The 15,912-nt window shown below is 37.3% G+C and overlaps 1 protein-coding gene across 5 annotated transcripts in view; it reads right to left on the minus strand.

The window, feature by feature from the left end:
* Window positions 1-1,524: 1,524 nt before the first annotated feature.
* The window catches only part of SMIM14 (small integral membrane protein 14), a 64,474-nt gene continuing 50,086 nt past the window's right edge, over window positions 1,525-15,912 (minus strand). For all 5 annotated transcript variants that reach the window (XM_054582065.1, XM_054582068.1, XM_054582066.1 and 2 more), the window contains 2 exons: window positions 11,263-11,405; window positions 1,525-6,026 (listed from right to left, as the gene is read on the minus strand). In XM_054582065.1, the coding sequence (XP_054438040.1) occupies window positions 5,994-6,026; window positions 11,263-11,405 (176 nt within the window). In that variant the 3' untranslated portion in view covers window positions 1,525-5,993. The remainder of the gene's footprint in view (window positions 6,027-11,262; window positions 11,406-15,912) is intronic.

A 15,912-nucleotide genomic window follows, 5' to 3' on the forward strand; every position in this document is an offset into this window, starting at 1 on the left:
AAAGTTTCCCCTTACAACTTAAAATCTATTCATTCATTATCTCCTTTGAGAGTTGACTATGTGATAGCGTTGTGCTAGTCACTAGGAATGTAATTGTGAGTAAAGAATGATACATTTCCTGCCCTCTAAATATTACTCTGTGGGGAAACATCAATCACACAGATAAATGTAAAATCACTTCTTTATTAAGGAGGGATACATAGTCTTATGAGAGTATACAATAGGAGTATTTAACATAGTAGGTCAGGAATGCTTCAAGTTGTGATAATTGAGCTCCTAAAGGTAAAACACAGGCATTAACTAGGGGAAATGAAAAGGGTAGTCAGAGTAATAAAGAGTGAATGTGGGAAGAGCTTCAGAGGTAATTACACTTATCCAGAATTAGAAGTAGCATGTCCAAGGTAGTAGTCATGGAAATTCAGAGAAGTGAATCTATTCGAAATATAATGGGGAAGTAAAAGCAGTAGGACTTTGATAATACTGTTCCCCGCCCCTTTCCTTGCCACACCATTCTGGCTTCTAATAGTAATTTGTGCAGATATATTTAAGGGAATGTTTCCAGCTCCTCAACTTCGATAGGCTGCCTTCCCAAAATTGGTCTGCCTGAGAACAATCCATTTTTCAAAAGAAAAGCTTACATGACACCCAAACAAAACCTTACTGTCTGACCTATTCCCTAGGGGTAAAATTCCCCTGTGTGCCAAACAAAAGGATAAACTGAATTCTAGTTTTGGGGATGTCCCCTACAGCTATTAATAACCAAGACACCTCAAATCTATCTTTCCTTGTCTTATACTTATTTTTGTTAAGACTAAAGTTGAGAGAAGCAGGAAACATTTTGGCCTATGTTGGAATGTTCTGAATTCCAAATAGCAGATGCCATGTAAATTATGACCTTGACTCTTTTCACAGCAATTTGAGTATTATGCAGGACTACTAAATTTTTGGAGAGAGACTGGGTAAATTTACAATATTATTCAGTAAAGTACTTCAACTTAGTAATATCAAATCGTATATTTTCCAAGCTGTCTAATCACACTGATTCTGGCTTTCTAGACAGTAGCCCAGGTTGTAGTTGTCTTAATGCTTTGGAGCGATCCCGTGTTGTAATTCTTGCAAAATCTCTTATAGTTTCTGCATTATAACTTTCCTGTCACTTATGACTTTACCCAAAGGTTGTATTAAAATAAATGGAGGCTGTCAAGGCACAGGCTGGTCAAAATAACATTAGTCTTTTAATAAGAGAAAACTAACATGCATACCACTTAATGAGAAGGGAAGATACTCAACACTGAATTTGGAAGCAAAAATAATAACCCAGCCATTAAAGAGATTTGCAAAACATAAAACAACGCCACTCTCTTCACTAAATTTTCATTTTGGAAAATGGTTATTTTTATTTAATAATTTTTATATTAACATGTATTTGGTTTATTTTAAAATACTCAATACTTTTACATGTTTTAGTTTGGGACACAGCAAAATTTATAAACATAACCCATACAAACAAAAGCTCTTTGGGGTTTCCAAACCAGAGTGTTTGAGAATCACTATAAGCTAACATGATATGCGATAGCCTCTGGCATATATTTTTAGTTATGAGAATAGCTATAAATCTGAATGAATGGCTTACCTTAACATTAAGCAGGGATCACACAAAGGTACCTTCACATCTTTCCCCCAAGGCTAAAACCTATTGGCAATACTATTTTCATTTAGCACACAAGAAGATCGTTAAAATGAAAACATAAGTTTGAGAACTGGATGAAAATTACAGAGCAAGTGATTTTTTAAAAAAAAGATTTTATTTATAGATCATTGTGGGGGGAAGGGAGGGAGAAAAATATTGATGTGTGAGAGATCACATGGATTGGTTGCTTCTCACACGTCCCCACTTGGGGACCTGTCCCACAACCCAGGTATGTGCCTTGACTGGGAATCAAATTAGTTTGCAGGCCAGCGTTCAGTACACTGAGCAACACCAGCCAGCGCACTGAGTAAGTGGTTTTTAAAATTATCAGCTATGTTTCTTCAACAAAAACACCCTTTGAATATTTTTGATGCTTTCATAGATTAGCATAAAAAATTATTAATATGAAGGGTCACAAGGAATTCAACCTTAACTGTTGCCAGTTTACACCTGTGTGGCTAAGTTCCTAAAATATTCTGACAGTGAAAAAGTAGCTTAGATCTTGTGGAGGGAGAAAATTATGAGCCTAATCCATTCTTCAATAGAGAAACGGATTTTCTTTCTTTTTTTTAACTGAATTTATTAGGGTGACATTCATTAATAAAATTATATAGGTTTCAGGGATACAATTCTATAATACATCATCTGTATAATATATTGGGTGTTCACTACCCCAAGTCTATAATTTTCAATATTACTTTACTTAGTAAAAGATTTTCTTAAGCCTTGTATTTTCTGATTTAGCATTGGCTAACAAATTCATGCTTGAAGCTTTGAGACATCAGCTTCCAACAGGCTGTTGCTAGTGAAACTGGGAAAGGAAGATGTTGACAGGTGCAATGTGAGACAAAACAGAGTAAAGGTTGTTTTTAAGGTTGTTCGATAAAAATGAAGGCAAAGAATCTTAACCCTTAACTACTGGGGGTGTAGGCTCTGGTAATAGATTTACATCTGTTCTATATGTTGTAACCACAAAATTGTACTTGCTGGGTTAATTGTAAGACCCCATACTACTATCATATAAATATTTTTCTTCTAACTTAAAAGTTCTGTCTTAGGAAAATCTTTAGTGAGGGGTAAAAATCTTAGAAAGAAATTGCTTAATAAAGGATGTTAACATTTTACTAAGCAGGATACTTGGTTCTCTTCCCAGAAAAGCCAAACAAAAAACATTGAATGTTACTAACATTTTCTATTTATTCATTAATAAAAAGTGCATAGTACAAGCCCTTTATCCCAATCCAAGTACTCAGTAAAAGATTACAATAAACCCTGGATGGCACAGACATGATTTGTTTGGCATGATTAAACATTTAAAATCAGCAATTAACATTTAGTATAGCACATGACCACTTTTCCTTTTAACAAAGTAATCAGACATGGTAACAAATACATATGATTTTTTCATTTAATACTATAATGTTAAAACTAAACCTATTACTTGAACAACAAAAATTTAACCCACTAACTGTAAACTTCCATTTCTCCTTCAAGTTGTTGTTCTGTGTCTTAGGCTGAGCTGGTCAAATTTGAGCACATGTTCATTTGGAGTGACAGACTTTCATTCAGAGAGATAAATTTCCAAGGTTCCTTTGAAAATTAAGAATTTGGTAATTCCATAGACACTATCATATCACAGACACTAAAGTAACTATGGAACAGCTGAACTTAATAGTTACTTCAGAAAATCTCTGCAAGTTGTTTAAAATATGACTTGCTGATCATGGGATAGGGCTTGGATAGATACAAGATAAAATCTTTTATTATACACAGTTCCAATGTTAACTTTTTCCATATGGAAAGCAAAACAAAAACAAAAACAAACCATTATTTTGTGTAAAATAACATTAAATGACTCTAAAACAAAATAAATTCTTAATGGCATTTGTGGAATGCTTAAGAACCCACAGTAATTGAAGTGTGAAGATTTATCTTTCTTTTTTTTTCCAGATTATTTAAATTTAATTGTAGCCATAGTTTGGGTTAATGTTTACAAGCCGAGTGATGAATAAGAATGTGCTCAATAAAAAGGCCAAGTGTAGAAGCTTAGGGAATTAAAAAGAATATAAATTACTAGTTAGGTTAACAGGAATATTTTATATGCAGTCGTACACTATTCTTTTCAGGGTTACAGAGAAACTTTACAAGCAAAAAAAACAGAGATTAAATACTCCACTAAAAACTTTTGTTACTAAACAGATGATCCATATAGGAAAAGGTTAGTATTCCAGATGTAATGTCAATTAAATGTATGTGACAAAATTGAGGAACCAGGAATAAGAATCCAGATTTCCAGTTCTCTTTCTAACACTAGATATTGTTTCCTTGTCACAGCCAAGTCTTCTACCAAAGCCAGGTCTCAATTATTTGTGAGCCGTATTTGTGAGCGATATCTGGTAGACATCAGGATCTCTACCAGATATTGTCTTTCTAGCAGTTTAGAGAACAGGCTTTCGGATATATGTGGAAGCTCTCCAAGTTCTGGGGGGCAAGGGCAGAAATAGGAATGTTTATAGGCATTTAGCTCCATCTTATGTCATTCTGGCCCTTTCTGCTTTAAATACTTTAAAACCTATAGAGCTGGGAAGGCTTCCAGTAGGCCACAGCAAGAGGAAAAACCTTAATTCCATGGTACTTATTTATCCAGGATTTGACTTACCTGTGTTATAATACCCTGATTAGCACAAGTAATTAAGAATAGGTTATATTTTTTCAAGAAGTTGAGCAGAAAGCCAAGGTGCACAGGGAAAATGCAAGCAGTCAATACTGGATTATATAATGAAATTAAATCCTTACAAGGTTTATGATCCAGAATATAATTAAAATAAAGGGGGAAAATATCTTAAGAGCATCACACAACTGTATCAGAGACTCCATTAAACAGTAAAATGACATAGAGAAGTTTATTCAATTCATACAAGTAATTTCTCAGGTCGATACAGTGAAAAGCTAGACAGGTCTAGAGGGAAAATCCTTACACTGATAGCAAAATATCTTCTAGCCCTAATAAATTATCTGTAAAATCACTTGCTAGGAAAAAAATCTAGACCACGTAGGTTATGTAGACTATTTTTATGCCATTTGTAATCATTTTCTTTCAAACTGACCGAAACAATGCAACATTTTACTTTCTATACAGTTGAAAATTTCACCTATATTAATGCTCCTCTCCACCCCAATCCATCCTATTACCAAAAAAGAATGAGATATATAGGGTAGGAAAAAGATCCTTGATTGTTTCTCATTTCCCTCCTTTTGGAATAAATCAAGAATTCATCAAATATTTTTTAAAAGTCAAAAGGATAAAAAAAATACTCATACTTTTCTTCAAAGAAAAAAATAAGTAAGTAAATAGCATTCAAATGTCAGTAAGCAAACAGGCCCCCAGTACAGGTAGAGTTAAGAGTTTCATTTAACATTTAAATATGGGAAGTATTTAAACAGAAAGAAAGCTTTCTGAGGCACCCATTTTAAAAATAAATTACTGATTAAATTATTACTGTATAGATTATACCTGGCAAAGGCAAAATGAATTAACTATTTTCCTCCTTTCATGAACCTTATAAAACTATTTAGTATACAGTGGCTTTAAATGTCATATAATGGACTATAAGTCATCCACCATATTTAAATCATTTTTATTTAAAGTTTTCTTACTATTAGACATTTTATGGGGATAAAAAAACTTAGTAAACAATTATTTCATTTCTTCTCCTTTTCTAGTCATATAAGCCAGTTGTAGTGGATGATAGAGATTTCAGGTGTAACTTGTAAAATATTCCAAAGGCTGCCACAGTCCCAAGAACTGCCACCCACAAATAAACTGCCAAGGTAAGTAGAAAAACAGTATGGTTCTAATTTTCTTCCATATAATCTCAGACAACCCTAAATGACTTTATAAATACCCTACGAAAAAATCAACTTTAAAGCCTATCAAAACTATTTAAAATATTTAAATGCAGAGATCACAAATTCCTTCAATCAGGACAGAAATCATCACCAAAATTGTGATCACAGTTACACATAAGATGAGTGGAATGTTTGAGTTTTGGATAACCAAAAACCATGTAACTTTTAAAAACACAATCATTAACTCAAATATACTGTGGATAGGAATGGTAATAAAACAGGAAGCAAAAAATAAGCTTGCAAGTGAAAATTCTAGAAGCTCACAAAAACAGTATCATCCTATATTGCAGATGCAAAAGGAAGAACAGTTCTAATGGGGTTAAGAGTACTCTGGTCATCTTCGTTCATTTGGTCGTGCAAGGTGTTAACTATTTTCACTTCCCGTGTCACAAAATTAGTCCACAGGAGGGGCTGGTGGATCTTGTCCCTGTATTAGAGAGAAATTATAGAGCTGACTTCTTAAATCCCAGTGCAACCAATCTAACACATATAGTAAGAACTGAGTGGCAATATCCCCACCCTCCCATCCCAAACAATACACTTATTTGAACTTTTCATGTTTTTTCACAAGGGAACAGTAGATTAACATGGATTCACCAATGTCTCATTATTCCCTGTGGTATAGGAGAGAGGAAAACTGTGCAATAGTGATATGTTTTAGATGAAACAGCTCTCCCTAACAGCTCCAGGGGTGATATTTAAACCAGTAAAGGTAGTCTCATCCCTCTTGCTATGGTGATGGATTGAGTACAGTACGAAGTGAGGCTAGAGACTTGTTTCTCACTAAAGAATGTCAATGAGGACGCATGTGGTTCCAGATGCTATCGCCGGCCATCTAATTACTACAAAGGGAGCTCATCTTGGAATAAAGTTGATGTTGTGATTAAAGAAACCGTCTTTGATGACGTTGTTAAAACTTTCTAAACAATGACCCTATCTCTGGATTTTGTCATGTGTAAACCAATACAGCACTTGTTTAAAGCAGGTTGAGTTTATTTTTGTTACTTGCAATAGAAAGCATCTGAACTGTAAAGGAAGGATCGCCACTTTAGGAATCTTCATGAAGATTCCATTTATTTACTCTGACATGTTATATAAGCCCCTAATAGAGGGTGATCAATTTTACTATTTGGAATTAGTCGATATATTTTCTTGCTTATTCTTAGGGCAGTGGAAACACTATTCCTAGCAATGAAATAAGGTTCAGGGGACTGTAATCTTGTATTTCTGTCACTTTTAATGGCTTCTAAATTAGCTTATTAAGTTGGGTTTCTTTAGCTCTAAACAATGAGATGGCTCTTTGATATGAAATAAGACAGAGAGAAAGATAAAGAGAATCAAGATGGCGGAGGAGTGAGTGGAAGTCACACTGACCTCCTCCCAGGACCAATCTGGAATTACAACTAAATTGTGGAGAAATCACCTGGAACAAAAACTGAACAACAGTGAAAGAGGAGCCTTATAATCTCGGAGAGACAGAAGAATCAGCTTTAGTACTACCTAACAGGTAAGGAGTGTGGTAGAGACTTGAGAAGGCGGGCAGGGCACCCATGGGTGGCAGCACCAGAAGGATATTGAAAGGGCCAGCAGGATCTCCCTGAGAAGAGTGGGGTCTAAACCCCGAACAGGAATCTCCAGCCTACAGCACCAGGGCCCAAAAAGTACACACAGGTAACAGCCAGCTGCAAAAAGCTGTAGGGTTGCTCTCTGCCAGACACAGGCAGCTAGAGACACATAGAGCAGTTTAAAGGGCCAACACATAAATTTTTATTTGCAGCCACTTACCCTGGTCTCCAGCAAAGGCGGAGGCAGACTGGGCTAGAGAAACCTGAGGAGAGACTGGGGAAGGAGGAGGTGCAGAGTGGTCTAGAGACACTTGGGGAGAGACTGGAGACAGAGGCTTTGGGGAGAGAATGGAGAGAGTAGCTGGCAGGATCCTGGTGCTGACTCCTCCGCCAGATGGTTGCAGCAACCATCTGGCTCAGGCAGACCACTCCCTTGAGTGGCAGCACCATTAGAGGACCCAATAACCCCACCCCCAGGAGGAAATCTGCCCTGCCCTATGTTGTCTAAGCCGGACTGCTGAGTGCAGAATGACTAAACTAACAGCTGAAAGAGACAGCCACAGACAGTAGATTCCTGGAAGTCTCGAAAAGACTGCCTAAGGTCACACAGGGTCAACATCTGACATCAGAGGCAGATCCAGAAAGAAAAAACAGCAGTCTCCTACCTTATAAGTTCACACCACAAAGTCAGGAAATCAAGACAGATCAATTTAAGAAGTAGAAGCAAAATTTAAAAGAGTCTCAACAAATAAAGGGAAGACAAACAAACACCCTCCACTCGAAGGGAAAGAAGGAATCCCCACAAAGAGAACTAAATGAAACAGAGGTAAGTAAACTATCAGATACTGAGTTCAAACCAATGGTTCTAAGGAAACTCAATGAGCTCAGTGAGCTCAGAGAGAATTACAAAAAACTACAGGGAAACTATGAGGAACTTACTGCAAACTCTATCAGCATGAAAAAGGACATAGAAATTATCAATAAGAGACAGGAGGAAATTAAGAATACAATTTCTGAATTGAAGAACACAGTAGAAGGAATCAAAAACAGGCTAGATAAAGCAGAGGAATGAATCAGCGAGCTGGAGGACAAGGTAGAAAAAAGCTCCCAGAAAGAGCAAGAAAATGAAAAAATACTCAAAAAGAATGAAGAGGCATTGAGGGAAATGCAGAACAACCTGAAGCATAATAATATCCAAATAATAGAGATACCAGAAGGAGAAGAGGATGAGGAAGGGATAGAGAACCTGTTTGAAAAAATAATGATGGAAAACTTCCCTACCTGGAGGAGAGAAAAAGTCACACAAGTCCAGGAAGCACAGAGGGTCCCATTCAGGAAGAACCCAGTCAGGCCCACTCCAAGACACATCATCATTAAAATGGCAAATATCAAAGACAAACAGAAAATCCTAAAGACAGCAAGAGAGAAAGAGGTAGTAACACATAAGGGAGCCCCAATACGGCTAGCAGCTGCTTCCCAACAGAAACACTACGAGCCAGAAAGGAATGGCAGGAAATATTCCAAGGCATGAAAAGCAAAGGCCTGCAACCAAGACTGTTCTACCTCAATTCAAATGGAAGGCGAAATAAGGAGTTTCCCAGACAAAAGAAGGCTAAAAGAACACATCTCCACCAAACCAGCATTGCAAGATATGCTAAAGGGACTGCTTTAAGAAGATGAAGAAAAAGAGTCTATGAATACCCAGTTCCTTTCACAGTCACAAATACTTGATATTACCAATATTTTTAATACTTCTTCATCTGATTGTGACAATAATGTGTTATTTTAATTGTTCCTTTACTATTTGTTGAAATTAAACCTGTTTTTGTATATTTCTTGCCTATTTCTATTATCTTTAAAAAGCTTTAAGTGATTTTTTGGTATTTTTTATCCATTTTTTGATTAAATGTTTATAGAATTTCTTCCCCTAAAAGAAACCCAAAAAACTATTAACTATTTTTAGATGTGTTGCAAATACTTTCCTACTCCATTACTTGTCCTTTAACTTTTTTTATATGTATATTACTAGATAGTCTTAAATGTTTAATATAGTCATATTGTCAATATTTTACTTTATAGCTTCTGGGTTTGAATAGTTTACTTCAGGGTAAGAAAAATATTATCTTGTATTTTCTCTGAAAACTCCTTAGATTTTGCATATTAATTTTTAACTCACCTGATTATTTTTTGTATAATGTGTGAAATAGGATTCTTTGTTTTATTTCAAGTAATAGTGTTCCATGCGCCTTATTTGTTGAATAAGCCTTATTTTCCCCATTCATTTGAAATATCAGTTTAATCATGTATTACACTGTTAGATACATACATTTATTTCTAGAATGCTCATTTTATTTCATTGATCTACTTGATTATTTCTGTGCTGGTATCATGTTGTTTTCATTGCTGAGACTTTATAATGGATTTAAATTTTTTAATATTTTATAATGGATTTGACATTAAAAAAATAAAATCAATCTGCATTTAAAAAAAAAAGAAAGGAACTCCTACCTTTTGTGAACACATGGATGGAACTGGAGAATATTATGCTAAATGAAATAAGCCAGTCAGTGAAAGACAAGTACCATATGCTCTCACCTATAAGTGGAATCTACTCAACAAAATAAACTAACGAACAAAATAAACCACAGGCAAGGAAGCATGGAGCAGACTGAAAGTGACCAGAGGGGATGGTGAAGGAGGACAATGGTGGAAAGAAGAAGGGACTAAACAAAGAACATGTATGAATGACCCACGGACATGGACAACAGAGCGGGAATTGAGTGTGGGAGAGGGGGGCGGGGTGGGATGGGTGGAGGGGGGCAAAGGGGGAAAAACTGAGACAACTGTAATAGAATAAACATGATTTAAAATTTTTTTTTAAAAATCGGGGGAAAAAAAGATGTAAGACATATTGAAAGTAAGAAAAAGAGCTAAGGAGAAAGCACTTTATCAAGACGATATACAAGCTGTTTAATGGATAACTCCTTCTCCAAGCAAAAAAACAAAAATAAATACAAGGCCTTCTAATATAATGTTAATGAGGCCTTCTTAAAGTCAGCATGCTGCATATCTAAATGTTCTAATCCTTAAAAGCCGAAGTAATAACCACTTAACATTCCACATTTGCTTTCTCTTACATAAGAAATTAGGTGAACTGAACTTCTTTCTTGTATTAACAACACAAGGTTAAGGAAAAGCAATTTTAAGAATTCCACATGGTAAAGGTTGAAGAAAGGAATTAGTGAGAAAATTCGGTGCTCAACAAATGAATCCATGGAAATATTTTTAGAGAGATAATATCCAAATCAAATGAAAAAAATTAAGTATACACACACATACACATATTACATACATACGTATGCAGGTTCTGAAAATGATTAAAAGGAATCCTTTAATGGAGGTTCTAGTAAAAACAGTGACAAAAACTCTATGTTGGGTCACTTCATGGTTTTCATTTAGAAGATGCTAAAAATGGCTGTAATGATGACTATCAAAATTTATCAAAATGGGTGATTCCTACCTCTGCTTTTGCCAGTTCAGCTGATCTACAGTGATGCAGAACCAGAAAAATTAATTTGAGAGAAATTGATGGGAAAAAACAGGAAAACAGGATTTAGTCAGATAGGCTCAGTGTCTCTACTGTATTTAACAGCTAGGACCAAGGGGAGAAAAGGAAGTGCAAATAAAAATATTTGAACTGTAGTTAGTATGAGAATTTAGGGAGCTGGAAGCATGAGAAGGAGAGTGAGAGGCAAGGGATCAACTGAGAGGTGGACAGAACTGGGTATCAGGGCTGAGATTTGAGAAACATTGCTGTGAATCATCATGAACTGGATCATTTTTTTATGTTTCATGTGAGTAAAGATTGGAATTCATTTTTATATTATTTTTGGGCTACTATGTTTACCTTTATATGTAAACACCACAACCACTAAGCCATTCAGGGTTGTAAAATTTACTAGAATGACATGACAAAGAAAGAACTTACTCCATGAATTAGATCTTCTTTTTTCTAATTCAGGTATTTCCATCAAAACAGACTTCTCCCCTTTCCCAAGCCACACCCCCCCCAATGGGTTTCTAACCCACAGCACTTACATTATGAGGACTGGCTGGCTTTCCAGATAGATTGGATCCTCTCAGATTAGGAGGTCTCAGTAGAAACAAGATCACTGCAACAACCATCCAAGCCATCAAGATCATGGTAATACTGATGCCATTATCACCAGAGGGTCCTGGTACTAAAGAGAAAAAAAATGTATTTGCAACAAACACTGTAGCATGAGTTTAATATGTTAGATAAATATAAAAAAAAAATCTGTTTAAATGCCAACTTCAAAAACTGTATTAATATAAAAAAGTAGTATTACTAATTTAGAGATATGCAGTTATGAAGTATTACATTTTCAATTTCCCTTTCCTCCTGTGAGAAAATCTAAATGGTAAATGGTATAAAATAGTCAAAAGCCAAAGCCTATTAAATGAAGATTTTAACAGTGTAGTTCTTAATATTTTGGGGTAATAGAATGCTTTGAGAATCTGATAAAAATTAAGGGGACTCTTCATCATAAGAATCCATGTATGCACATTCAACAATTTCATGTATAACTGTGGAAGATTCATGGATCCGCAAAGCCACCAATCCATAAATACTGAGATCTACGGAACCCCGGTTAAAATCACCTGATATACCATAAAAACACTCTACTTTGGGGGGAAGAGGGAATTCCGTCTTTTGCTCTGCATTTTGGTTCCTGTTGCACCATATCCTTCCTGCATTTTGCTGCCAGAAAACAGTTCTTAACACCTCTCTGTGGACCAACCCAGAGAGTTGTTAAGATGCCAGATCATAAAAATGTAACAGGACTTTGTGCATGAAAATAAAGTGTTCTGTTCTGCTTAAAGGTTAGGTCTTTGGCTATAAGCAAACATGAATATTATTTTTAAAAATGCCAAATGGAATATTCACAAAGAAACTATTGATTTCGCAGGACACAGGCAGATGAAAGGGTAGAGAGGGAGGCTCTGCGAACTGAGAGATCCTGAGGGATTATTTCTATACACTTTTATAGGTTTCCAGTAGAAAAAAATGAACTAGAACAGTGAAAGTGGACAAAGCAGCAGTAGGCTTTAAGCCTGTAATTTTTGGATTGTATACAGCAGGGATTGTCAACCGGTGTGCTGCAGGAATTTTTTAAACATGCAACACAGGACTTCTGGGCAAGATGGTGGCATAGGCAGACATGGCTTATTTCTTCACACAACCATATCAAAATTATGACCAAAATATAGAACCACCAGCACTCAGAATCATCAGAAATCAAATTGAATGGAAGTCTGACAACTACAGAATTAAAGAAACCACGTCCATCTAGACTGGTAAAAGGGGAGCAGATGCAGAACAGGCTGGTCCTACACCCACATGTGATAGATAAAAATTCGGGAGGGGTCTCTCAGGAGCGAGGAGTCGCAGGCCCACACCAGGCCCCCTAGCCCAGGGTTCCAGTGCCAGGAAGATAAGTCCCCACAACTTCTGGCTGTAAAAACCAGTGGAGATTGAGTCAGTGGAAGAAACTTCTGAAGCCCCAAGTAGTTCCACACATGGATTCACCTAATCAGACTCACTCCCTCTGAGCTCCAACACCAGGGTAGCAGCTTGAAAGGCACCCGTGGCATAAAGGGAAGTGTCTGACATCAAGACAAGTAGGGGCCTTTATACCTTTTCAAAACCCTACCCCCATAGAGCTAGCAAGCTGATGCCATATCTGAGACTCCACCAACCTGGCTAACACTGTGATTCACCTTAGAGATCCCCAGAGACTCCTCCCTACACTAATTACAGGCCCACCCAAGCTGCTTTTCCATATGAATGGCTGGTCTTGGCTCATGCTTCACAACTTCCTAAATCCTCTCAAACAAGCAACAGCTGGCCTCAGTGAGCCCAGGCCCGGCATTAGCGCAGCCAGCTAGATTCATAGCTTAGCTTCACTTGGGAATCTCCAAGCTCAGCACAAGTAGCAGCCATCTCAGATTGCTATAAGGTCAGGCAGGGTAGCCCAGAGCAAAATATAGGTTGGGGCTGACCTTGGTCTGCACCAACTAGGAAACCCCAGGGCCAATGCACCCAGTGGACAGCTACAGACCACAGCGGAACACCACAACCACACCATGCCTTTGCACAGCTGACCCTCCATGGAGGACGGAGGTTGGTGGTCAGTGGGTACAGCTAATCCTGGCAGCTGACTGGCCTGGCTAAATCCCCCCGCCATTGACCTGCCAACAGCAACCTAGTTTCAACTACAAAAGGGGGGTATACTGAGCCCACACGAAGGATGCACCTTGAGTACCCAGCATGGGTGATAGGGGAGGCTGTGTCACTGGTCCCTACAGGTCATCTACTACATTAGGCCACACTACCAAGACATGGAGTCAAAGCAGCTGCACCTAATAAATAGAAACAAACACAGGGAGGCTGCCAAAACGAGGAGACGAAGAAACATGGCCCAAATGAAAGAATAGATCAAAACTCCACAAAAAGAGCTAAACAAAATGGAGATAAGCAATCTGTCAGATGCAGAGTTCAAAACATTGGTTATTAGGAGGTTCAAGAAACTTAGCGAGAATCTCAGCAGCACAAAAAAAGATTCAGTCAGAAACAAAGGATTTACTAACTGAAATAAAGAACAATTTACAGTGAAACAATAGAGTGGATGAAGCCAAGAATAAAATCAATGATTTGGAACATAAGGAAGCAAAAAACAACAAATGAGAACAAGAAGAAAAAAGAATAAAAAAAAAAATGAGGACAGTATAAGCAGCCTCTGGGACAACTTCAAGAGTTCCAACATTCTCATCATAGGGGTGCCAGGAGAAGAAAAAGAGCAAGAAATGGGAAGTCTATGTGAAAAAATAATGAAAGAAAACTTCCATAATTTGGTGAAGGACATAGACATGTTCCAGGAAGCACAAAGGGTCCCCAAACAAGATGGATGCAAAGAGGCCCGCTCCAAGATACATTATAATTAAAATACCAAAGGTTAAAGATAAGGAGGGAATAGAAGCAGCAAGAGAAAAGAAGTTAGTTACCTACAGGGGAGTTCCCATAAGTCTGTCAGCTGATTTCTCAAAAGAAACTTTGCAGGCTGGAAGGAAATGGCAAGAAATATTCAAAGTCATGAAGAATAAGGACCTAGAGCCAAGATTGCTCTACCCAGCAAAGCTATCATTTAAAACAGAAAGGCAGACAAAGAGCCCCCCAGACAAAAAAACACTAAAGGAGTTCATCATCACCAAACCAATATTATATGAAATGTTAAAGGGACTTATTTAAGAAAAAGAAGATCAAAACTATGGGCAATAAAATGGCAAAATACATCTTTCAACAATTGAATCCAAAAAACAAACTAAGCAAACAAGAACAACAGAGACAGAATCATGGATATAGAAGGCATTGTGAAGGTTGCCAGGAGGGGGGTGGGTGATGGGGAATGGGTGAAGAGGTGAGGGGATTAGGGAGCACAAATAGGTAGTTACAGAATAGCCATGGGGTTGTAAAATACAGTACAGGGAATGGAGTAGCCAAAGGACCTATGCATGACCCATGGACATGAACAATGGTGGGGGGGATTGCCTGAGGGAGTGGGGGGTGCTGGGTGGAGGAGGAGCAGAGTGGGCAAAATCAGGACACTGTAATTGCATAATCAATAAAATGTGATAAAAAAGAAAAATATGCAATATAGGACTATTTAGTCTGGGGCACTGACCTCTTTCCCCTTAGATTGTCAAATTAAAAAATGACAACAGCCAAAACAACAACAGCTGCCTGGTGTAAATGAATCAATATTATGCCTATTTTTTTGTCAGATCAGCAAAAAGTGTATTTTTTGGATGCTGCAGAATGTCAGTAATTAGTTTATGTGTGCCATGAGATGAAAAAGTTTGAAAATCACTGGTATATAGTAATTAATTATGCTCAGTACAGCTACTCATCTTCAAGCTGGTTTACTTAAAAGTACATTAGTAATTGAGCTGGTTTCCATACCATTTCTATCTAAAAGGCAGTCTTTCAGAAGAGTGAGCAGACTTGTTCTATACTATTCTAGAAAGCAAAACGGGGTATACAGCACAGTGAAGGGGAATTTAGCTCAATATAAAGAATCATGCAACTAGATCTGTTTACAGATTCCAACTAGATTCTACTATCACATAAAGTAAAGAGCTCCCTCTTCAATTAAATCATCTCATATATGCAACACACCATGGCAGGCCCAATGGGTAGTGTAATATTGTGATATAATAAGAAATATATATTTGGTTTTCACCCTGGTTCCTGGAATAGAGCTCCAAAACCCTGGAGTTTCCTAAGTAATAGGGTCTTTTGTTATTCATAATAAATCTTTTTCAACCATACTTGGGTTTATGCTAATTAGGTGACTCTTGGTGGGCCCTACAGAGCTTCAGGATGAGGGCTGGTTGACAGAGTTTAACCATGTGATTAGAGGGTGGGAACTCAGAGCTCCACTCCCTGACTTCCCAGGACAGGGGCGAGGCTGGAGATCCAGTTAATCACCAATGGCCAATGACTTAATCATCTATGCCCACATAATGGAACCTCCATAAAAACCCTAAACAATGGGGTTCAGAGAGTTTGCTGGCTGGGGAACACATCAATGTGCTAGGAGAGTGACACATCAAAAGAAGACAGAGGAGCTCCACTCCTCTTCCCGCTACCTCGCCCTATGCACCTTT

The sequence above is a fragment of the Pteronotus mesoamericanus genome, unplaced genomic scaffold, assembly GCF_021234165.1.
Source record: "Pteronotus mesoamericanus isolate MK-2021 breed Mesoamerican mustached bat unplaced genomic scaffold, CSHL_Meso_final contig_68, whole genome shotgun sequence".
NCBI lineage: Eukaryota > Metazoa > Chordata > Mammalia > Chiroptera > Mormoopidae > Pteronotus > Pteronotus mesoamericanus.